Source organism: Podarcis gaigeae (assembly GCF_964106915.1).
Source record: "Podarcis gaigeae genome assembly, chromosome: 6".
NCBI classification, from domain to species: Eukaryota; Metazoa; Chordata; class Lepidosauria; order Squamata; family Lacertidae; genus Podarcis; species Podarcis gaigeae.
In genome coordinates, this window is record NC_139682.1 from 47,258,945 (window position 1) to 47,282,759 (window position 23,815).

Below are 23,815 nucleotides of genomic sequence, written 5' to 3' on the forward strand. Positions count from 1 at the left end.
AGGAAGGTGTGTTGTGTTTGCAGGAGAGACACATGTCAATGCTCCTGAAAGGTCATGTTGACTCTCTCCGGGATTTCTTCCTGTCCTCTGCATGCATCCTTTCCTGAGGTAAACAGTACCTGTCACATTAAACAACTTCTTACAGGGTTGCCTTGCATCCTTCTTTAAACTCCCCCCCTCCATCCCATGTTCCTAGATAATAAATCCAGCTTTGTTTTGACTTTCAAACGGGGGCAGGAGGCACTGTGCTTCACAAAAGATGAGCACTTTCTTCACCATCCAATTTTCTTTTCTTTTCCTTATTGGCGCAATGGCACTTATCGGGCAGAAGAGAGGCGCCCTCTTCTCCTTTCCTTCTTGCAGACCAGCCACCTACATCCTTACTCAGAAGATCGTCCCACTGAATTCAATGGGGCATACTACCAAATAAGTACGATTAGGATTGTAGTAGTGAATAAGGATGTTTATACCCTTTCTCACAGCAATGCCCTTCAGCTGCACTGAGTGGGCATCGGCACCACCTGCTGGCGGAGAGAAATGCTGCGCCACACATCAACCCATCTGTATGCACTACGACCGTGCAGCAGCTGTCACGATACAACAAATCCTTTTCCATGTTCCCGTCTGGGTACATTAAGGAGCAGACGTTCAGAGCCCCACTCACACCAGCAGAAGGAGCAGGAGGGCTCCCCAAACACAACAGGTCCGTTTTATCACACTTTGAAGTAATACACCTCATCTAAGGTGGGTCCCCCGGTAAGGTCATCTGGAGGCTAAAATGATCCAAATTCACTACGGATTCTTTAAAAACGTTTTGTAGCCTCGCAGAGCAATGTTTGCAATGATGTGCTTCTACCATGCTGCTGCTGCAATGCAAACAAAACCTGAGGGCAACCTTTTAAACAAAGGGCAGGAAAACTGCTGACGTGCCTTGTTTGCATATAATGGTAAGCTAAGTGAACGAGCAAGCAAGCGAGTGCATTTTGCTGCTTCCTGCTGCTGCTGCTGCACAACTGACAGAGAAGCCATGGTTTGGAGTAGTGTTTCATGCCAGCGGTAGCAGCAATAAGGAGCTTGTTTTTCCTGGTGGGGGTGGTCAACCTTCTTTCCTCCGGTCACTTAGCAACAGTGATTAAGCGAACAAGCCTCCTGAGCAATGGTGCTGTCTGTTGAGGGCCAAAGTCATGTTTTTTAAAAAGTGAAAATTAAAAATCTGTGGTTCCTGCTGGTACATGCATACCCCCAATACCCCGCTGTCAGCAGCCCTGAGTGAAGCAATTTTCTAATGGTGCACCTGCACAACTTCTCATTCATATTTAGCTATGGCTTGGCTTAGGGTTACTCACATGCCGGGCCGTAAATATGAGATTCAATTTCAACTGAGCAGTGCTAAAATGAAGTAGCAAGATACAAAGGTGGTCTGAGCCCTATAGTCCCAAACTGCTCTCTGGTGAACCTCAGTGTGAACAACGCTATACAAACCTAATGTTCTAATATACCTGCCACTTCACAGGGACTCTGAAGGATATTCAACCTCCAAAGATAGAAGAAATGTCTTAGCTGGAGTTCTCTGAAGAGTTGCAAGCATTATCTCTATTAGACAACTGTTAGGCTTGTTGGGCTTATGCTGAGGACACCAATGGAGTAGTAGCAGCTAAAATCACCTCTCGGATTCAGATGAAGTCCCGCCTGCAGACCTCTCCAGCTCTTTTCGCACCAGCCAGCCTGTTAGAACCACATCCCAGGCAGTGTTCACTGGTCACACATGAAACAGGGCCTCCTTTCTATTTTTATTTTTCAGAAGTAAACTGTCCAGGATTTTGATGGTGCAAAGTCCTGGCATGGTTATTCTGCTCCTTATGTGACTTTAAGAATCAGAGGTTGTAAATGGGTATTGTTTCTGCAGCTCCAGGATCCTGATCAGAATGAGGCAAGCAACCCCCAGAAAAAACAGCCACAACAAAACCCAATAGTAGGTGGGCATGGAGAACCAGGCTCTGCAAAGCTCCATTTTAGATCCTTTGCACCTGCCAGGAAAAAAAAAAGAGAAAATAATCACCTGGTGCAGTCAGTCAACTATCAGTCTGATGCCCTGCCATAAGCTAGGCCCAGTAAGCTCCGGCTTCCATTATTTGTAGCCTTCATAAGAATGAGAGTACTTTTAACAACACTAAGGAAACACTAAATTATGTAAAATGTACAAACACAAATTTATACATCCCTCCTGAAACAGCTGAATTGTGCAATCTATACTGAATGTGCACATTTACACACATTTTTGTATTATTTCATGTCGTTTATCAATTCCATGGTCATAAAGGCTAAACATTTTACATTTCTTTTACAAAAATAGTTCCTCACAGAATGCTGAATTCCCAGAAATGAAAATACAGCAGAACAGGCCTGCTAGATCCACCCAAACTAGAATCCTGTTTCCCCACAGTAGCCAACCCAAATACCTCAGTGAAGTCCACAAACAGCACATGAAGACAGAAGCCCATTCCTGAGATTACTCCCAGCAGCTGGCATTTGGTGGCAATGCTGCTTCTGAATCTTCTCCTCATGACTAGTAGCCACTAATAGACTTTCTCACCTATGAATTTGTCTCAACCCCCCCCCCTTTTAAACCCACCTAAGAGAGGGGCCATGACCACATCCAGTGGCAACAAATTCCATAAACTAATTTTGTGATGTGAGGAAGAGTATGTCCCTTTGTCTCGCTCCAAATCTCTGGCCAATCTGTTTCAACAGAACACCCCAAATTCAATAGAACACATTTCCTAGCTCTACAATATCCTTTTTCTTTTTTGAGATATGGCAACCAAAGCTGTGGATTACAGAAAGTTCTGTTCAGACTGCAAAGAAAACTTCCCATGTGGAGAAGGGCTAGAACAATCCTATGGATGGCAAGCATAGAAAGCATTGTTCACTTACAGAAGCGTCTCTCCCCTCAGTTCCTCACATTCTTCATCTAGTTCCTCAATGCCTGATTCCTCTTTGAGTTCTTCCTCTACAGTCTTACTGATGTTGCTTCTGCACCGAAGTTCTGGCTCCCTCCTGAGAAGAAAGACAGTGTGCATCCTGCAGTGGTCAACTAACCCCAGAAAAAGAGGCTCACAGCTCAGCTAGCAATGGAGTACATTTCTAGTAATGCTGGATGAAACTTCAGAGAAATGGAGTCTATCTATCACTCAAGGAGCTTCTTTGGGCTCCCATCTTTGCAACAGCAGATTGACTCAGCCTAAAATATATTTGTCCTCCCAAGGAGGTGATTAAAGAAGACCGAGAGCCATTTTGGAGATGGGCCCTGATACAGAGATAGACTAATTGGCATGTCCCCTGGCACAAAGAACAGCTTCACTTTACATGGCAATACCCAGGCATACCGGTGTTTCTCTCATCAAATAAAGTGGAGTGTGACTGACAAGTGGCAGCCTCACAGCACCTGTGTACATGTGCTGGGAGCTCCCAGGTGTGTGTATTTTAAAACATGGGCCTGTCTGCTGCAGAAACCAGCAATCCACTTGCAGCAAAATGCCTGCTGCACAGTGCATAGCCAAAACATATTATCTGGGAAACAAACCCTGGGTCTCAGTTCATAGTTTGATGTCTTCATCACTCAGATGTCTGCTCTCGTTTAAAGAGGCCAGATTCTCCCTCCAGGAGGCAGAGATCACACTGCTTTCCCTTCTGTGTAGTGGCTTCTGTCTACAACATGTGAGGCCCTTTTTCATGCGCCTCCTCCACGAGAAGCCCAGAGGGCAGCAACACAAGAATGGGCCTTTTCTGCAGTGGCTCCCTGTTTGTAGAATGCACTCCCCAGAGAGGCTTGCCTAGTGTCTTCATTACATATCTTTAGGCACTAGGTGAAAACATCTGTCTACAACCAGGCATCCTATTGCCTTTTAAATGTGTTTGTTGGAGTGGGCGTTATTGGTTTGGTTTTGTACAGTCATACCTTGGGTTATAGACGCTTCTGGTTGCATTTTTTCGGGTTACGGACCCGCCGAAACCCAGAAGTACCGGAACGGGCTACTTCCAGGTTTTGGGGGTCGCGCATGCGCAGAAGAGCTAAATTGCACTTTGTGCATGTGCAGAAGCGCCAAATCGCAACCCGCACATGCGCAGAGTCGCCACTGCGGGTTGCGAACGCTGTGGGTTGCAAACATGCATCCCGCACGGATCACGTTCGCTACCCGAGCGTCCACTATACTTGTTTTATTACATATTTTGTGTTCACATTTTGCATTTTTATGTTGTGATCTTCAGATGAAAAGTGTTACACAAAATTAATAAATAATAATAATAATACATCATACTCGATTCTGGTTGTCCCTGCCATGCTCTGCTGGGAGAAGCTGGGAGATGCTGCATGCAGGAGAAAGTAATTGTCAGCAGAGTCTTCCTGGAGACTGTGGGGTTGTCTGTGGGAAGGAAATTATAAGATTACCACACTGGACATGCCAAGGACCAAGCAAGGCTATTCCGCACACTTGAATCAAGCTTTGCCTCTTGCACCAACCCATCCCTACCTGTCTGGGTTTTCCTCCTCCTCCACCTCCTCCTCCTCCTCCACTGTTGTTGACTTAATTGCTTCCCCCTCAGAGCTCTGCTCATTTTCAGGGCTGTGAAAGTGCTGCAATAAGAATCAAGGAAGATTGTGATCAAAAGATGAAGAGAGGCTGGGAAGCCTTGAGCCACTTGCATCATCTCTTCTGGGGACTAGAAGGGGGGGGGTTCTTTGGAGGAAAGTAACAAAATTCAAACAGAACAAGCATCAAAAACTGGATCAAAAGAATAATGGAGCGTGAGCCGTTTGTAACTGCACTATTCTGAGAACTACAGCTTTGATTTGGTAGTACCAAGAGCTTTTCCAGAGCTTAACTAAGAGCTTAACTTATTTATTTTATTTTTTGGAATTTTTATTTCCTTACATCCCACCATTCCTGCAAGGAGCTCCTGGTGGTGTACATGGTTCTTACACACCCCACACCCCAATTTTACCCTCACAACAACCCTGTGAGGTAGGTTAGACAGAGAGGTTGTGACTGGCCCAAGTTCACCTGTTAAGTTCAGCAGGGATTTGAACCCTGGTCTCTTGCACAAAGCTTACACAGGGATTAAATTCTATCCAATATTTATTGAGCATTTGCTCTGATTTGTTTGCAGGGTGGCTATAAAACAATGAGCATCCATCCTGATTTTCTTGCAGGGTGTTTACACATCTTCCTGTTCATTATTTATTCACTCCACACTTTACAGTTAATTTCCTCATCACGTTCCTAACTGCAAAATTATAACTGGATTTACCACACTAGAGTGAGAGCACTTTGATCCACTTTAATTGTGGAAACTATAATTTCCCAGTTTGCACTCAAAATCCCTCCCGCAAAATACTGGCAGTCGGGAGTCTCCTAGCCCTCAAAGCCTGAAAACTTGAGTAACTAAAGGGAATTCCAAATGTGGCATTCTGAATCCCAGGATCTGAGGAGGAGGGTGTGGGGATGACTCATGGCTGCTGATTCCCTGTGGTTAACAGTGCTGCTAGGAATTTGTAGCTCACTAGAAGCCTCAGAGGCTGGCACAAAGCACTTTTGCCAGTGATTGTTAACTTTAATGAAAACAAAAAGCCGCATGAAGCAAAGAGTCAGATAAAAGTGAGTCATGTGAATTCACATGGACACTGAAAGCAGACAAAAGCATGATGTGCAGTTACTTCTCTCTCATTTTTGCCAGCCAGTCCCTTTTGTTGACGCTAGTTCCTTTGTGTATACCAGTTTTGCTTAATCCTGAAGAAGATAATGTAAAGAAGGCCTTCCAGTTCAGCTTCACAGCCAGTGGATAAGGAGAATAGGCAAAATTGCAGCAACAGGAGAGAAGGCACCACTCCTGCACAGTGTCCTGTTGCCCCAGGCTTGTTAGAATAGCATATATTGCATCTGGAACAGAACTTGGAATCCTTATAACTAAGTTCGCTTCCAGACTGTCAGCACTTTTGCACTGACCTCTCACCCATTCAAGTGGATGCCAGCATATGTCTTTCATGGAATAAAAAACACCTTCATAACTCACCCCCGTGAAAGTGGGCACATTGCAATACAGAGCTCTTGTGCTAAAACAAAAACTTTGCAGTAAGAAAAGTGACAGGGAAAAGCACTGGAACTGTGGGATAACTACCACTTGATGGCAGCGCCATATAACTTTCTTGCAGATATTGTGCAAGCAAATCAGGACACATGTTCAATAAACTTGCCCGTCTTGGAGCAACCCAAGGCTGGTCTTGAATGTGGTGCTGTGGAAACAATGTCCACAAAATGAATGGGATTGACGCATATCAATGTAAAACAACAAATTGATAATAAGAACACATTTACCAGATCATCACTACCAACAAGTTTTCAGGTCACTTTCAGGCCTAAAGGTGCATGCTGGGAATTGGAACAGACTGGGAATGAACAGATTCATTTCCCATCATGCATTGCAATGGCACTTAGGAATTACACAGCCTTCAATACTGGTAAGCTTTAATAAACATGGCTTAGTAAAAGCTTGCTTTTCCAGCTTCAGGCAATACAAAAATGATCTCAACTTAGATTTGAATAAACTCATGGAGGAACTCCAGAATGTGCCCAGGTGGAATTAGACACATGTGTGCAATGCATAACGGGCAGTTCAGTTGGAATGTGGGACGTCACTGTGTTTTGGTGCATTGCAAACCAGCAAGCAATGAAGATCAGGCATATCCTTCATTGCAAAAAGCTCATCATAGAGGGAGAGCTTCCTTACCATCAGCTGTCTGGGAATCACTGCAATGCTGACTCTACGACGAGCTGATCCCTGGGACATAGAAGAACAATCCTAGTTAGCAGAGCAGTAGTTACAGGGAGGCTTGCGAAGAATGCATATTCCCTGAATGTTCAGCTTTCATTAAAGAGACTTGTGGTATGTTGGGTTATGGAATATACGGGAAAGTCTGCAGGTAATATTATACCCAGTTGCTCAGGAACAAGGAAGCCAATTTTGCTGCATTAAGTCAATGAGTGCAAGGAAACTGAAACAAGCAGCAGGCATTTAAAAACATTTGATTCTGTTACATTTTATGTTATTAACATGTAGTATCATTAAAATAACTAACATATTGGGTCACCTGTACTGCAAAGCCTTTTGGTTTTGAATGGATTTCTCCCCCATCCACTGGATGTCCCTTTAGCATATACACCCCCCCCCCAAAAAATCTAGCTAGTATGGTTAGGGCAAGGCTGTATTTTGTCTCCCTGCTTATTTAACTTATATGCAGAATTCATCATGCGAAAGGCTGGGCTGGATGAATCCCTAGCCGGAATTAAGATTGCCGGAAGAAATATCAACAACCTCAGATATGCAGATGACACAACCTTGATGGCAGAAAGTGAGGAAGAATTAAAGAACCTTTTAATGAGGGTGAAAGAGGAGAGCGCAAAATATGGTCTGAAGCTCAACATCAAAAAAACGAAGATCATGGCCACTGGTCCCATCACCTCCTGGCAAATAGAAGGGGAAGAAATGGAGGTAGTGAGAGATTTTACTTTCTTGGGCTCAATGATCACTGCAGATGGTGAAAGCAGCCACGAAATTAAAAGACGCCTGCTTCTTGGGAGAAGGGCAATGACAGGCCTAGACAGCATCTTGAGAAGTAGAGACATCACCTTGCCAACAAAGGTTCGTATAGTTAAAGCTATGGTTTCCCCAGTAGTGATGTATGGAAGTGAGAGCTGGACCATAAAGAAGGCTGATCGCCGAAGAATTGATGCTTTTGAATTATGGTGCTGGAGGAGACTCTTGAGAGTCCCATGGACTGCAAGAAGATCCAACCTCTCCATTCTGAAGGAAATCAGCCCTGAGTGCTCACTGGAAGGACAGATCGTGAAGCTGAGGCTCCAGTACTTTGGCCACCTCATGAGAAGAGAAGACTCCCTGGAGAAGACCCTGATGTTGGGAAAGATGGAGGGCACAAGGAGAAGGGGACGGCAGAGGACGAGATGGTTGGATAGTGTTTTCGAGGTTACCAGCATGAGTTTGACCAAACTGCGGGAGGCAGTGGAGGACAGAGGTGCCTGGCGTTCTCTGGTCCATGGGGTCACGAAGAGTCGGACACGACTAAACGACTAAACAACAACAATGGTTAGGGCAGGTAGACCTCTGCTCAAGAGCTCATTTGTAAAAGGGGCTATTCATGGAACTGAACAATATTTGAAGGGCCAAAGTGACCCATTTGCCTTCTGGCATGATCTCAGGGAAAGCAGCAGCAGCAGCACAGGTCCTGTGCTCCATGAAACATAGGAGGAGATGCACACAGTCCCCCCACCTCCACCCTGTCACTTTACCTGCTGGAACATTCGCAATGGAGGATGCTTCAGTCTCTGCTCACTATCGTCTAGGGAGACAAAAACAGGGGAAGGGCTGTAGCTCAGTGGTACGGCACACGCTTTGTCCCAGGTTCCGCCCTTGGGATCTCCAGGTAGGGCTGGGGAAGTCTCCAGTTTGAAACCATGGAGAGATGCTGCTGGTCAGTGTAGACAACACTGAGGTCAATGGACCAATGGCCTGACTATGGGAAGGCCTCCCATGTTCATAAAGGCAATCACTGCATCTGCCTTGAACTGCTTTATGCTCTAGAGCACACCTGAGCAGAAGGTAGATTGGAATTTAGTAGCAACTTGCAGATAATCTGCAATAACTTGGACAATTTGTGGATAATATGGATAATTTATGATTTCATAATATAATGGAAAATATTTCGAACAACAACAACAAAAAGCCCATCGTAAATTAGACTGCTGAAGTACAGAAAGGGCAACTAGGAAAATACCGGTACTTTGTTTGACAGGACTGTGAGGTACTGAAAACAAATTCCTAGGCTCATAATGTACACAAAGGCACCCTGTTCATTAATTCTAACTACAGTCATACCTCATGTTATGTCCGCTTCATGTTACGTTCTTTTAGGTTATGTCCCATGGCAACCCGGAAGTACCGGAAAGGGTTACTTCCGGGGTTTTCCGCTCGCACATGTGCAGAAGCGCAAAATGATATCACGTACATGCGCAGAAGTGGCAAATCACAACCCGCACATGCACAGACGTGCCACTGCGGGTTGCGTTCTTTTCATGTTGCGAACGGGTCTCTGGAATGAATCCCGTTCACAACCAGAGGTACCACTGTATATGGCTTTTGCTCCAAGTACTGGTTGGTAGATCTTTTGGGGAGAGGGTCTTAGTAAAAAAAAAAAAAGTATATCAGTCAAGTATGAAGTCTTCTCAACCATATTTTCCCTATAGGATAGGAGCACCTGCATGCAGACGGTCTGAGGTGCAATCCCTGGCATCTGCAGAGCGGGCTGGAAGAAACCTTGACCTGAAACCCTGGGGTGTAGAGAATACTGAGCTGGATGGACCAATGGTTTGATTCAGTATAAGGCAGCTTCTTCTGCTGGCAGCTGAACAAAGCTTCAAGGGCTTCGCTGGTACATGTGATGCAAGTTGCCAGGGAAGGACTCTGTTGGGGTTATGAGGAGAGTGGCAGCAGTAGCAAAGAGCTGGCTTTGTTTATCTAGAATCACCTCTCATGTATTTGCAGTTCAACTGAACTGATGCACTGCAAGTGTTGGCTTTTCACCAGTGTGCTGTTATCTATAATCCATTTCAGCACCCAAAAAAGCCCCATGCAACTTGCTCCTGAGAACTGACTCCAGCGCCTGGTGTCTTCTTATTCTCGCTAGTGCCCCTTCTGTCCACACATCAGCATTTGTTCACATTATGTTTTCATCTCAAGGCACCGCACAGCCACTCTTTGCACAAAAGCGGGCCCCACCTCACCCCTGTTTTCTGCCAGCTGCCGGTTACGCGAGTTCTGCTGAATGAGCCTCTTCATCTCCTCCAGCTCCGTGTGCTCTCTCAGGTGGTGCCTTTTCAGGTTCTCGACGTGCTGCACCATCACCTCTGCAGCCCGGCTCATGCGGGCCTCCTGTGGGAGAGAGGGCAAGGGGTGGTTTAAAGCAAAGCAGTGGGGCAAGGTAGCTCAGAGACCAAAAGCCAGCACAGTCCTCTTGGGAAGGGGCCTGGAGATATTGCTGCATGTTTACTTATTTCTGTATGGCAGATTGGCCATGGAGGTGGTGGATTGCCTATAGATTTAATAACCTATAGAGTTAATAGCAGATTAAACTGAGGAATTCCTGGTCCTCCAGAGCACATTCTCTTTGCCATTGTGCTGTATCAGCTCTCGAAAGAAAACAACAAGAGTCCTTTTAATAAAAGAGCTTCAAGATCTCGATACAGTAAGTTGGCGGAACTCAGGCCCAGACGCCAAACGCAATCTGGCCCTCAGAATTCTCCACAGGCCAGACTCCCTCCTTAGTCACATCCCTCATGAGCCCTGCTTTCCACTATCCTTGGGCGTTTTTGCCTGGCTGGAATGTGTCCTTGGACTCTGCAAACACCTCTTACTTGTCTGGATGAAGGGTTGTGGGGGGGGGGGTGCAAGTGTTTGCAAAAATTAGCCTGCTGTACAAAGGTAAAATTTATAGCAATTGTTCTGCCCACTTTTGCTGTGGCATGTGGCCCCCAAGAAGGTTGGCTAGAAGGGAAATTGACTCTAGGGCTAAATGGGATTCCTCATGCCTATGGCAAATCTTTAAAACAACCGATAGCGTGAATTTAAGTTCTACACTGGCAAAAAGACACACTTGTAGAAGAGCCCACAGTCATTTGCCTTATGTTCACCACCTAGCCTGGTAATTGACCTGATGGACAGCTCCTAATTTCTCCGCTGCGCCCGTTGCCCGTTCAATTGCTCCTTCTAGGACGGCAAGAGTGCTTTGCAAATGTTCTACCAATTCCTTGTGCCTGGGGTCCAGGCAGGCCTGATCCAGCTTCTGGAGAGATAAAACACAAGATGGAAAATATTGGATTAACTGGACTATCAGCCTAACTCCTAACTGAGGTTCTTCACCAGACCTTCATAAAAAGGCAATCCCAAGCAATGGATCATTACTTACACATTAGACATATTCACCAGCAGTTTAATCAGGTTTGGTTTAGACAATTGCATGGATCCACAGTTCCCATGAGTAGAACTCTGTTTACAGGGTACTCCAGCTGAAGGAAGCAGAGGGAGGTGGTTTTTGCTGATTCCTCCTCTCTGTTGTTGCCCTCCCCCAGAGGAAAAAATGGCTCTGGAGGATTGTGGGACCTCTGAAATAGTGTGGAGAGGTAGCCATGAGGTCTTCAGGGGGAATCGTCAAAATCACCTCCCACTTTTCCTCCAACAGGACCGCATATTCTGTGAATATCTATGATATTCTGTGAACAGCTGGATCAAAATGAAGATAGTTGAAATTAGGCACAATCAAAATTCCATGGGATCAAGTTAATTTATTTAAGTCTCATTTATTTAAATAGAAACTAAGTGCAATTAACTTAGGCTGCTTACCAACAGCTGTCACCCAACCATATTCGGAAATAACTGCAGTTTTCAGATTTCTGCAATTGCACCATGGTGGAATAGTGCAAGCAACATAATTTTAAAATGACACACTAAATGGGGTGCAAAAATGATGGTGAGGGACACCCACTTAAAAATGTTGAGAAAAGAGGTATATGGTGACCATGAGAATCAGTAAAGGGGAGAAGACAGCACCACTCACTGGACTATGTCCTGTGTACTGTATAGATGCAAGACAGCACGACACAAGCAACAAAAAGCACCACATCCCCTAAAGTGCTTATAGCAAACAGTGATCCTGTTTGTACCTTGCAACAGACTAGCAGCCTCATACCTGGCACTGCTTGAGAATTCTAAGAAACCAAAATAATCAGTGTGGCTTTGAAAGGTTCAGCCCACCATCTTGATTCAAAATGGCACCCAACTGCATCAAAACACCAAAATCTCAGGAACCTTCATGCCAAATTTAGTCACAATGCTTTAAGAGGAATGCAGCAAACGAATGGTCCAAATGGCCAAGGGTTCTTGGGACATGGCTTCACTGACCTGCAGCATCGCCCGGCAATCCCCAAGCTCATGCTGAATATTCTCCTCAGCTGTGTTCCTCGCTCGCTCTTCCACCTGCACTCGCCGCCTCAGCGTGAACACATCACAGCGGAAGGCAAGAGCCAAGTGTGCAAAAGCTGCCTGCCAAGAAAGGGGGCAGGTCAAAACACAGCAAACGACTCTCAGGAACCAGCATTCAAATGCAAGCATAGGTTTAAAAAGAAAAAAAAGGAAAGGAAACTCACCAGCACCTTTGCAAAAACAAAAGCATTTTAGGGGAAATGTTTATGGCCTGGCTTGTGAGAAAAGGAAGGCCAGTTCTAGAAACAAGCATCTATATTTTGCTTAAATATTTTAATAATTTTATGCAAATGTATTCCTGAAGTTTTCAGGCTCTTGAAGAGAAGAAGAGTTTGGATTTGATATCCCGGTTTATCACTACCCGAAGGAGTCTCAAAGCGGCTAACATTCTCCTTTCCCTTCCTCCCCCACAACAAACACTCTGTGAGGTGAGTGGGGCTGAGAGACTTCAGAGAAGGGTGACTATGGAGAAGCAGAGACGCAAACTTGGTTCACCAGATTACGAGACTACCGCTCTTAACCACTACACCACACTGGCTCAATTTCACCTCAACAGCCAGTCGTGGGGGGGGGGGGAAGAAGGGCAAATCAGGTTGCCAGTTGTGTATACATCTCTGTGTGTGAGTTAAACTGATAAGAAGCACTTCAAGGCTGTGCCTGAAGACTGGTCAGTCAACTTCGGTTGTTTCTAGTCTAATGTCTACATATTCAGGCTGGGCACTGGGAGGAGATAGTAAGACTTTGGGAGGCCCATTGTTATTGGCGTCATCATGACCATCAAGCAGGTGCCTGTGGAGTCTTGCGAATCCATCTCCCAGGCACATCTCAAAGTCCTAATTGTTCAAGACACGCCCTGATAGCTGAAGAAAGTATTGCACCCTCCCAGCAATAATAATTTGTGATTTAACTATTGGGAAAATGTGACTTGACTACATATTGGGAACAGTGCATTTTCCCATGCTATACTTTCTAGCAAGGCCCTTGGAATGTGCTGCAAATGGATTGGGAATGATCAGCAGTTATGAATGTAGAGATTTACCAACTGTGTGCAATGAGCTGCTGATCAACTTAACACTTGCTCCATGGACAACTTTAGATGAGTGCGGGGATGTTCCCCGCCAAGGGCAGCAGGTGGTTAGTCAGAGCATCAGCCATACTGGAAACATTGTGCATTATATAATATTTGTATACCACTTAATACTGAAATCAGTCTCTAAGTGATTTACAAAACAATAAATATGACATATATAACAAACAATGAAACGGCAAAACTGCAATGCAATGCAATGCAATAAAACAATAAAATCACTAAAACCAATGACATTTAAAAACATCTTTAGAGTCAGGGATCCCTTCCGTCTCCAGCTTGCCTCTCACCAAGGCACACCCTGACTTGCAAAATACTACATGTGAGACTCAAATTCTACCTGACATCTGCACAAATCACAAATACCTATTACTCATTCAGTATCACTTGTCTCATTTTGCTCCCACCAATACACACAAACACATCATCCACCCAAACACTCTAATGTCACCCATTCAGTCACCAACCGCTAACACCAGTCACTCCTTCCACTCAACAAAAATGAATAGGAAAAACCAAGAAGACAATGAAGCCATTCATGGACAGAACAATGTAAATAACAATACAAACAGCCACCCATCAGTCACACAGATGGACTGTTCCTCCAAGCAATCTGGCTCTCAACCAGCTTGCTGTGCTCCACCAAGACTCTCACCCAAGGATGGGTGGAACTGCACACACACCCTCACCTACCAGCAGATTTGTTATTGTTGTGGTTTTATTCTATATTAGTTTGATTTTTTAAAAATGTAAACATACAACAAAAAACAATTCAAGATCTAACTATCAAAATTACTCTGAATCTCCTGACTTCTCCCCATCTCTTCCATGGGTCCTGATGGTGATATTTACAACTGCATATCAACACTTATCCAAATTTTTATCCTTCCAAATTATCCATACTTTCCATTACTTTACAAGGGTGTTTAAAATCCTCCTAATGTTTTAACCTGCTAACAATGGTCTCGTAAATAAATTATGAACTTTCCCCATTCTTTTTTAAAGTTCTTGTCTTCTTGATTTCTGAGCTTCCCATTTTTTCCCATTTTGGCATAGTCCATCAGCTTGGTTCCAACAGATTTCTCTGTTCATTCCAGAATTGTTAAGAAGGTAAATGAAATGATTTCAAAATTAGAAGGCTGCTGACCAACGTAGACAAATTTGTTGTGTATAGTTTAGCTATTTAAAACAGTGTAAATTGCCAAGGGAATTTTGAAAGCTAAATTATTTGGGTAAACTTTAAGTTTTGACAATTTGCAGTTCATGGATGTTTTATCTCATGCTCGGATTGTCCTGTTTGTTTGTTTTGCGGTTTAATATTGTTATGGCCATGGGCTACGAACAATAACAACCTGATGGACTGAATAGTCAGAGCATCATAGGGGTCAGGGCCACTGCCTACCAGCTGGGAAGCAAGGCCCCCAAATTAACTGCGAGACTGAAGCTGGTTGCTATGATCATTTGCTGTTCTGACGATGGTCTCGCTAAGCCTCAGAATATTTCATTCAAAGTGGCACACAAAAGTGATACTAGACATCCAAGCCAAGTGGAGACAACAGCACTCAACTCACCTCCACATCCTGCTCTGTCAAAGCTACCCTGCAAAGGAAGAGAAAGCAGAGCCATAAGAGATTTCATGACATCCACAACATGTTGCATTCTTGATCCTCTTATCTGCAAAAACTCTGAGCAAAGAGATCTAGATGGGAATACCGGTACTTCTGTTCAAGAAGAAGGGCAAAGGGATTGCAGTGCCAATATTAGCCCAAGGTATACAAGGGAACCGGCCAGGAAATAATATGGTAGGATTCCCCATGGCTTCACAATCTCCTGCGAGACTGTCTACGTGGGTCGACATGATCCCAAATGCAGCAGTTTGCTTCCGTCTGACTGCAAGATCATGTTCGTGCCGCCTTCTTAGAATAGGTGCCATGCTTCATACAGCCCTCCCTGCTCACAAGAAACAGATACGTGGAAGGTTCCTACCTATGCAGGCCCAGCCTTTGCAGCACAGAAAGTTCCATCGCGGAGGTAGTCAGTGCATCTTCAGAGGGATCTGGGTCTAGGTAAAGAAAGACCAGCCTTGAAACAGAGCCAAACCAGAGCCAGACAAGGAAAGTCAAGGCACTATGGGAGCTCCATGACATCATTCTGTATCTGAGTAGAAAACACCAAGCTATGGCAAGCTAATAATTGGAGCATGGGTAGGCAAACTAAGGCCTGGGGGCCGGATCCGACCCAATCGCCTTCTTAATCCGGCCCGTGGATGGTCCAGGAATCAGCACGTTTTTCCATGAGTAGAATGTGTCCTTTTATTTAAAATGCATCTCTGGGTGTTTTGTGGGCCATAGCAATTCATTCATTATTATTTTTCCAAAATATAGTCCGGCCCCCCACAAGGTCTGAGGGACAGTGGACCGGCCCCCTACTGAAAATGTTTTCTGACCCCTGAGTTGGAGGTTGGTCAAAAGCACTTGATTTACAGGTCACCCACACACTAGATTTACAAGATATCAGCTACTGCCAGGCCTTTATAGTCAAGATCTTTCTAGCCTAGATCAAGACCAGTTGCAATGTAGATTTTTCCCACTCAGGATAGAGGCAAACCATCCATCTGTTGCTCTTCAGCCATGAAACAAGCAAACAGAATGACATAGCTAAAATAAAGCAGGAAATAAAACAGTGGGGAAACTAGGACCCGGGAGACCAGGGTTCAAATCCCTGCTTAGTTATAGAGTTCCCTGGGCTAACTTGCGCCAATCATTACCTCTCATAGTCTAGCCTACCGTACAGGATTTTTGTCACAAGAAAATTAGGAGGGAGAGCAGCAAGTACACTTTTTAAAAAATGATGCAGTTCCAAAATACAGATTATTATTGCTCAGTTTTAAACAAAAAATAAGGGAAGAATATAGGGGAAATGATGGAAAGGGCCACCTGAACCTGGAAGTCAAGCAAAATATGCTAACCTTTGCAAAACAGTGTACATTGTCTCATAACCCTGGATTCAACGCAAAACAAAGGTAGGCTCTAGCTGCTTACAGCCTGTCACTTTCAGCAGGAAACACCAAACAATGAAGTTTAAGAAGGCGAGCAGCTGAGGGTGAAGAAAGACAAGGGAGGGAGGAACAGTTTCACCAGGGCAGCTAGGAAGGGCAGGACAAGACCTGTGCGGAAGACACCAAGGGGAGTTCCTGGTGACCTACACCGGAAGAAACGCTCCTCCAGGTAATCTCCTTGGGGCTTAGAAAGGAATGTGTTGATCTTTTATGGATGGAGACAGAAACAGAACTGAGAGGCAGTGTGTCATAGTGGTTACAGTGTCAGACTAGGACCTGGGAGACCCTTGTCCTACTTGGCCATGAAGCTCAGTGGGTGATCTTGGGCCAGTCACAGTCTCTCAGCCTGACCTACCTCACAGGGTTGTTGTGATGATAAAATGGAGGGGGCAGGGAGAACTACGTATGCCACCTTGAGCTCTCTGGAGGAAAAGCGGTACATAAATGTAATAAATAAATAAATCAAGTAGAAACAAAAGGAGAGAAAGAGAGAAGAAAAGGGAGAAGCAAAACAGGAAAGAAGATAAAGTCCCTGCCAGAGAAAAATGGTAAATTAAATTGTTGGATTATGCAGAAATGGCAAAATTAACTGGAAGCTCAGGAACCAAGAAGACCAAAACTTTAATAAGGAATGGGGGAAAAATTATCTTGGAAACCACTGTAAACAGATGAAAACATTAGCAGGATTGCAATAGCACTTGTAATGTAACCGGGTACTATGGAGATAATGGAGTTATTAAAAAATAGAGATTACTGAAAAAGATGCAGTAGAAAAAAAATTAACAACTGAACCCATGGAGAGGAAGGTGGGAAGTCCAGAAATTCAGAGGAATCTTTTAACTATGGATGTGTATTATATTTTTATAATTGTAAAATCAAATAAAAATTATTTGAAGCAAAACAAAAGAGAGTGAATGGCAGAAAAGGAAGTGGATGGGAGAGTCTAGAAAATGTAAATAAATAACATTAAAAGAAGGGAAGGGGACACTCCCAGAGGAGAAGGGCAAATGAGGAAAGCCATGGCAAAGTCTCACTCACCAACCTTCATCACTCTCACCACTATCTTCAAAGTGCACCGCTGGTTCCCTGCCCCTCGTGCTCTCCTTGCATGCCTGTTCTTGGAGTTTCCTAGCACAACACTGCAAAGGAAAAAGAGCAGCAGACAGGTGTAGAGGAGGACACACAGCCCTGCGGTGATGGACTAGGCTCTCCTAGAAGGGGAAGGAGTGACACAGGTAGGAACCCCGGTGATGCTAAGCTCACACAGTAGTGAGGAGCAGAGGCAGAAGAAAATGTCTCCTTCCATGTAGAGCACGCTGGAACATCCTTTTAGGGGAAAGACTTGCTAGGGTGGAACAAGGCAGGTTCCAGCTGGTAAATGGATTATGAGAAGGGGGACCCCACCCCCATAGTGCTATGTATGAAACTAAGCAGTTCTGGAGCTGATCAGCACCTAAGATGGACACTTCTTGGGAACTTCCTGTTAAGAATAAGTCAACTAAAAGTGAAATGGTCCCCTTAGTGCTGCTCACCTTGTTTGTGCTATCAGAGCTATGCCTTCTCTCATCCATCACCCTTTCTGATTCACCTTCTGAACTGGCCATTGTTCCTAGAGAATGGAGGGCAAAAGGTCAGACTTGTACTCATCTCAGCTTCTAATGTGCTGGGTCAGCGAAGTCAGCATGGAATATTTCCCAGTCAACTCCAAACCAGAAGCTAGCAACAGAATCAGAGGCATCAACGTACACCTCCCTGTCCCTTGAACAACAAGGGTGGAACAAGATAGCTAGCGGCTCCCAAGGACACTATACCTTTAAAGCACATTCAAAATAACGCCCCACTCCCCAAATTCTGGCCACTGTGGTTTGTTAAGGGTTGCTGGGAATTGTGACTCTGTGAGGGGTAAATTGCAGTGCTCAGAATTCTTTTCAGGAAAGAAAGCGCTTCAAATGTGGTTGAAAAGTATAGTGTGTACACAGTCTCAGGAAGGAAGGAAGGAAGGAAGGAAGGACCATGCCTGTTTAATGTCAATGCACACTAGACATGTGATCCAAAATCTAAGACCAGGGAGTGGTGGCTCCATTGTAGTTGGGATGGGAGAAAGAGAACAGAAACTGGGGCCTAGAATCATAGAATTACTGAGTTGGAAGCCTACCCCCAAGGGTCATCTAGTCCAACCCCCTGCAATGCAGGAACCTCAACTAAAGCATCCATGACAGATAGCCATCCAACCACTGCTTAAAAGCCTCCAAGGAAGGACAGTCCTCCACTTTCCAAGGGAGTCTGTTCCACAGTCAAACAGCTCTTACTCTTTTCATGTAACTTGAAGCCATTGGTTCTGGAGCAGGAGAAAACAAGCTTGCTCCATCTTCCATGTGAAAGCCCTTTTAGATATTCGAAGATGGCTATCATATCTCGTCTCAGTCTCTTTTCCAGGCTAAACATACCCAGCTCCTTCAACCGTTCCTCATAAGGCTTGGTTTCCAGACCCTTGATCATCTTGGTTGCCCCTCTCTGCACACATTCCAGCTTATCAATATCCTCCTTAAATTGTGGCACCCAGAGCCGGATGCTGTTCTGTGAGAGTGAGTTTGCATAGTCTTCTCACCTGGTCAATAGGAGCCTGAGGTGCTCATGGAGCACTGAACCAGTACCTGACGTCAGAGATGCTGTTCAAAGTCAAGCCCCTAAACCATGCAAGAAGAAAGCATTTATTTGCAGGTAGTCTGTGCAAGAGGTCAGCTGTCAGAGGGCTGCCTCCTAGAAGTGCAGCTAACCCCACCATCCTGTAGGGTTGTGAGCCTTTAAATCAGCTGCTCAGCAATGAAGACCCTGGAAACTTCCAAGATTTAGAGCAGTGCTTACAAACCACATCAGGCATTGTGAAAGAGAGAGAGAGAGAGAGAGAGAGCCTCCTCCTACCCAGGGAAATTGATTCCTCCTTCCACCCCCAGGCTTTCTCTGTTTCCTTACCTGAATCCAAAGATAGCCTACCTCCATCCAGCTCTGCCCGATGCTGCATCAGCGGTTCTTTGCTGAAAGATAAACAGGCTGGATTAACGACCACAGAGCCTCACCAGCATGGAGAGGAAGGTGCAGTCCAAGCAGGCAAGTAACTCTTCCCTCTGCCCACCCCGCCACAGGCTTTCAAGATCCTATGAGTTTTGCTACTCCAGAAGGGAGACCCTGGGAGCAATTGCCAGTAATGTGTCAAAGTTTCATGGTGCTGGGTCACCTTCTGCAGTGTGATCTGGCTTGATGTGCTGCAGGCACAGCTTCCCAACCATCCCACTCCCTTCTGAGCATCCCCTACTCCACGGATCCTGGCTGGCATGGACTCAGCATCTTTACCTCTGCAGCACCGCTCCACTCGCCATTCTGGACCAGGTGGCTGGCAGCCAAGACTGCGGAGTCCTTGTTGTGACCTCTCCCTCCCTGGTAAACTGGACAAAGAAGCTCCCTGTAAAGGCATTTTCAGGGGGGGGGGAAGCTATGAGTCACAAACCTCTGGCAAAGGTTTTGTGTTCATCACATTTCAACTACATTGACAAATGGGCCTTGCAGTCTCCAGGCTGCTACTGTTAAGTAACTATCTGCTGTAATCCAGGAGGTATGGAAATTTGTTCCAGGATGGAGAAAGCAGGCCATCTGCTGGGGAGGCTTAATATTTCAGTCTCAAGTACATCCGAAGAACGCTCACTCCAGGAGTTGTTCTAAATAAAAGCCATTGTTTTCTTTTCTGGTCTCATGGACAGGCAGCAAATCTGTAGTTGTGCAAGTCCCACCCACCCAACAACAACAAAATACTGCAAAGCAGGTGGAAAACAAACAGTTTAGTTGGGTGCATTAACATGTAGTTTTGCAGTAAACAGGAGAAGTGAGGAAACACATTAGAAGAGACAAGGAAGTACACAGAAAGACAAGTCGTGACCATGAAAAGCAGGTGTATATGATTGCTATACTCTTCCAAGTGGTGGAATGTAAATTGCTCAAATATTAGATCTAGTAGCACCTGTACACTGATGGTCACATGTATTCAGTGTAGCAGACACTGAAGACTAGCTGTCAGGTAAATCAAATTCAGTTCAGCACTGGTGTGTAGACAAGCTTTAAAGGTTTCTACACACAAAATTGCTATCACACGGAAGGCTGCTTTAAGCTGCTCACCATAATAGCTGCTGCACACACTTTGGGAGGTTTGCAAATGTGAGAGAAACATTGCAACAGCCTATAAGCTCTGAGGGTTTTGTGAAAAGTCTGGCCTTACAGATAAACGCAGAAGACATGTGAAAGAATGCCTAGGTAAAAAAGACAGAGACTGGAAGATGAAAAATAGAATGTCCAATAGAGATGGTCAATAAGTACATATCACAGTTGAGAGGCAACAAGGCTGCAAGTGGAAGTTTTATCTTGGTTCGTAAAGGAGGATTCCACCCTCACAGGTTCGTTGTTATTCTCATTTCACACTTCCTTAAAACTGCATATTTTAATAGCTCATAAAATACAAGGGAATAGAGCCAAATAGCATCTTAATCCTCTCCCTGCCCCCAGACCGTAGGGATAATAAAGTGAATGTATAATCAGAGCTGTACCGATGACATATACAGTCAAAAACGTACCCCCCCCCCAAGATGTACTACTAATATGTAATGGAAACCAGCAGGGCTGAATGCCTAGACAGAGCAGGGTTTCATAAAAGCCTCTCTCAGCCATGCATTCACCAACAGAGCAGCCATATAAGAGCAATTACGCACTGCAACTAATCCACTATATAAACACACTCATGAAATATACATGCCTCAGCGTTTTGTGAAATATTTTTTGGTTGGAGCCAGTCTCCGGGGTCACTACAAACAGTTTTTACTCTTTTCGAGACTACTGTTCTAACAACAATTCTATGTGTGCAAAGAGGGAGAGCTGTTGCCTCATCTCACCTTGGGGCCCTTCTTCCTTTTGGAGATCCCAAGTTGGCTTTAAAGCAGCAGCTGTCAGGAAGGTGAGAGAGGGAGAAAGCGATGGAGGGGGTTTCACGGCCACTGCTGTTGCACCAGCGCCTTCACTGCCATGCCCAGTGGGACATTCTTCTCCCCTGAGAGCACCTGACTATGATGGATCTCTTCTCACAGCCTCTTTATCATCCCTGCAAAACACAGGTGCTATTGGGAGCTCCCACTCCGAAGCTTTTCCCACAGAAAGCAACTCTAATCCAGGCCAAGGGCACAGAGCCGGGAGTCCAGGACCAAAGCAGTAAGCAGGAAGGGATTGCTTGACTTAACGCTTTTAGCTCTTTTCCATCTAAGGATCCTTAGTCACATCAAACATTAAAGCTTCCAAACTCATAAGACAATAGAGAAGGGATAAGTAGGAAGTCAGATATTTGTCATTTCCACCATCAGATTGTTTGCTTCAAAACAGGTATCTCCCTGTATACTAGTAAACATGTTCAATGTGTCGGCTCCCCACCTCTAAATCAGATGGACACAGGCTGCATTGATATTGTTATTCTCCACAAACTAAACAGGTGCTTTTTTTCTTTTTCTTTTGCAAAACTGGCTGGATTTGGCCATGGGAATCTACTCTTAAGGGCTACATGCTGACACTTCAGGAGACCTGGGAGCAGAGGCTTATTATTTACAATAATTCGACTGCATGGTCCCCAATTTGTTGTACAACTTAAAGCAATACTACATAAGATAAACACAATAATTAAAATGAGAGAGGTATGTAAACCATTAGAGCACATAAGAAATAGGAGGAAAATAAAGCATGAGAGCAGGGCAACATATATTTGACATCCAGCCCTGGTTTAGAGGGTAAAAGATGTCAAGATATCCAAGTTAGACAAAAGTTATCCTTGGAAATTCATTCTTCTCATTTCCACAACTATAACACAGAGAGATCTGTTGCCCCCACCCTCACTCAGTGATGTTGGAGTCCAACTCCCATCAGCCTCAGTCAACATGGCAATGGTCAGGGATAATGGGAACTCGATTCCAGCAACATCTGGAGCATCACAGGTTCTCCCCAACCCTGATCCACTCCATTGTTTTTCTTGTTTAGGAATTTCTCTTCATCCAGACAGCTGGATGTGTCTGGGCTCACTCAGCTGGCCTCCTAGGTCACATCCAGGTCTACTAAAGTGTCTGAAAGCAGCCACACTGTCTGGGGAATGACAGCTTTGGTCAAAACATCCAGAGAGCACCAGGCTGGGCAAGGATATTTTCATTAATACTGCATCATACCCTTTCGACAGAGTAATGCTTTTTAAAAATTTCTTCTCTCCCACATCTCATTTCAAACCTCACTTAAGCACATGCTCTGCTGTTAAATTAAGGGATCTGGGACACTGGCAGATTGAGTGTGTGCAGCCCTGACATGAAATGGCCTCTGACCCTTTCCCCCTTTGTGCTCGTTCCCCCGCCTGTGCAGCAAATATATAAGGACAATGGACCTACCTGGACACAGGGATGTAAGGACTGTCAAGTGCTGAGCTGCAAAGTCTGAGCATGAGCACCGAAGGAAATCCCTTTGAAGAGGGTGCTCCTCCTACGTTGATGAATGCAGTGCAAGAGCCTAAGCTGGACAGAGACAGGGACAGTCTGCCCCTAAACAAAACCGCCCGCTAAGGAAGACCAGGCTCCAGTGCTTCTCCTCCTTCAAAGCAGACTTCCTCTTGCCAAGCTTGCAGTCTTTGGAATGCACTTTTGCTGCTGCTGCTGCTCGCTGGAGAAGCCCCTTGTTTATAAGCCGGATGGCTGCCGCCTTGTAAACACTGCATGCTTGTCATGGTTTCAGCTCTTTCTAGCCATATGTTAGAGCAGCTTACAGACTGACAAGGAGACTGTCTCAGTTCCAGTGTCTCAGCTTGGAAAGGGAGTGGTTCCCTCCTGAGTAAACTTACTACCAAATGCAGTCAGCGAGCCCTGCTGTTTGGGGCCCTCCTGTTCATTCTGCTAAGTGGAACCCTGGATTTCTGCAAAATCCTGCCCCAATGCCATACTGCAGTTGGAGAACAAATTGTGCAAGAACTACAAGCATCTCTCAGATACTAACCTAACTGGGAGGGCCCAGAAGTCTACTGTTGCCTCCAGAAAGAGTATCATTTCAGAAATTGCATCAGCAGAATTCAAGACATTTAAACTGCAGCTGTGTCCATGGTAAGCCCAGTCAGGGTTTATCTAAGTAATGATGAAGCCTCAACAGAAGTTGCATCCAGAATTCGACATTCCATCACTGAACTGTAGAACAAAATAAAAAAATTCCTTCCAGTAGCACCTTAAAGACCAACTAAGTTAGTTCTTGGTATGAGCTTTCGTGTGCATGCACACTTCTTCAGATACACTGAAACAGAAGTCACCAGACCCTTCTATATAGTGAGGTGCTACTGGAAGGAATTTTTTTATTTTGTTTTCACTATGGCAGACCAACACGGCTACCTATCTGTAACTGGAACTATGGAAGGCACCACATTGAGCCGCAAAGAAGGGTCTGGTGACTTCTGTTTCAGTGTATCTGAAGAAGTGTGCATGCACACGAAAGCTCATACCAAGAACTAACTTAGT

The 23,815-nt window shown here is 44.9% G+C and overlaps 1 protein-coding gene across 3 annotated transcripts; it reads right to left on the bottom strand.

The window, feature by feature from the left end:
- Positions 1-1,787: 1,787 nt before the first annotated feature.
- On the bottom strand, positions 1,788-23,374 carry LOC310847410 (uncharacterized protein). Of its 3 annotated transcripts, XM_083745212.1 has the most exons (17): positions 22,709-23,374; positions 21,188-21,393; positions 19,605-19,713; positions 19,227-19,288; positions 17,786-17,862; positions 17,296-17,392; positions 15,182-15,257; positions 14,767-14,794; positions 12,028-12,168; positions 10,781-10,912; positions 9,855-10,002; positions 8,364-8,413; positions 6,787-6,837; positions 4,533-4,636; positions 4,320-4,424; positions 2,935-3,057; positions 1,788-2,027 (listed from the first exon to the last, which is right to left on the bottom strand). In XM_083745212.1, exons 3-17 carry the CDS (start codon positions 19,628-19,630, stop codon positions 1,868-1,870), a joined length of 1,380 nt encoding a protein of 459 aa, XP_083601338.1. In that variant the 5' UTR covers positions 19,631-19,713; positions 21,188-21,393; positions 22,709-23,374; the 3' UTR covers positions 1,788-1,867. The 3 variants fall into 3 exon arrangements, with proteins under 3 accessions (XP_083601338.1, XP_083601339.1, XP_083601340.1); XM_083745213.1 differs by lacking the exons at positions 19,605-19,713; positions 21,188-21,393; positions 22,709-23,374 and adding an exon at positions 19,759-21,084; XM_083745214.1 differs by lacking the exons at positions 2,935-3,057; positions 21,188-21,393; positions 22,709-23,374 and having other exon boundaries at positions 19,605-21,092.
- Positions 23,375-23,815: the final 441 nt, after the last annotated feature.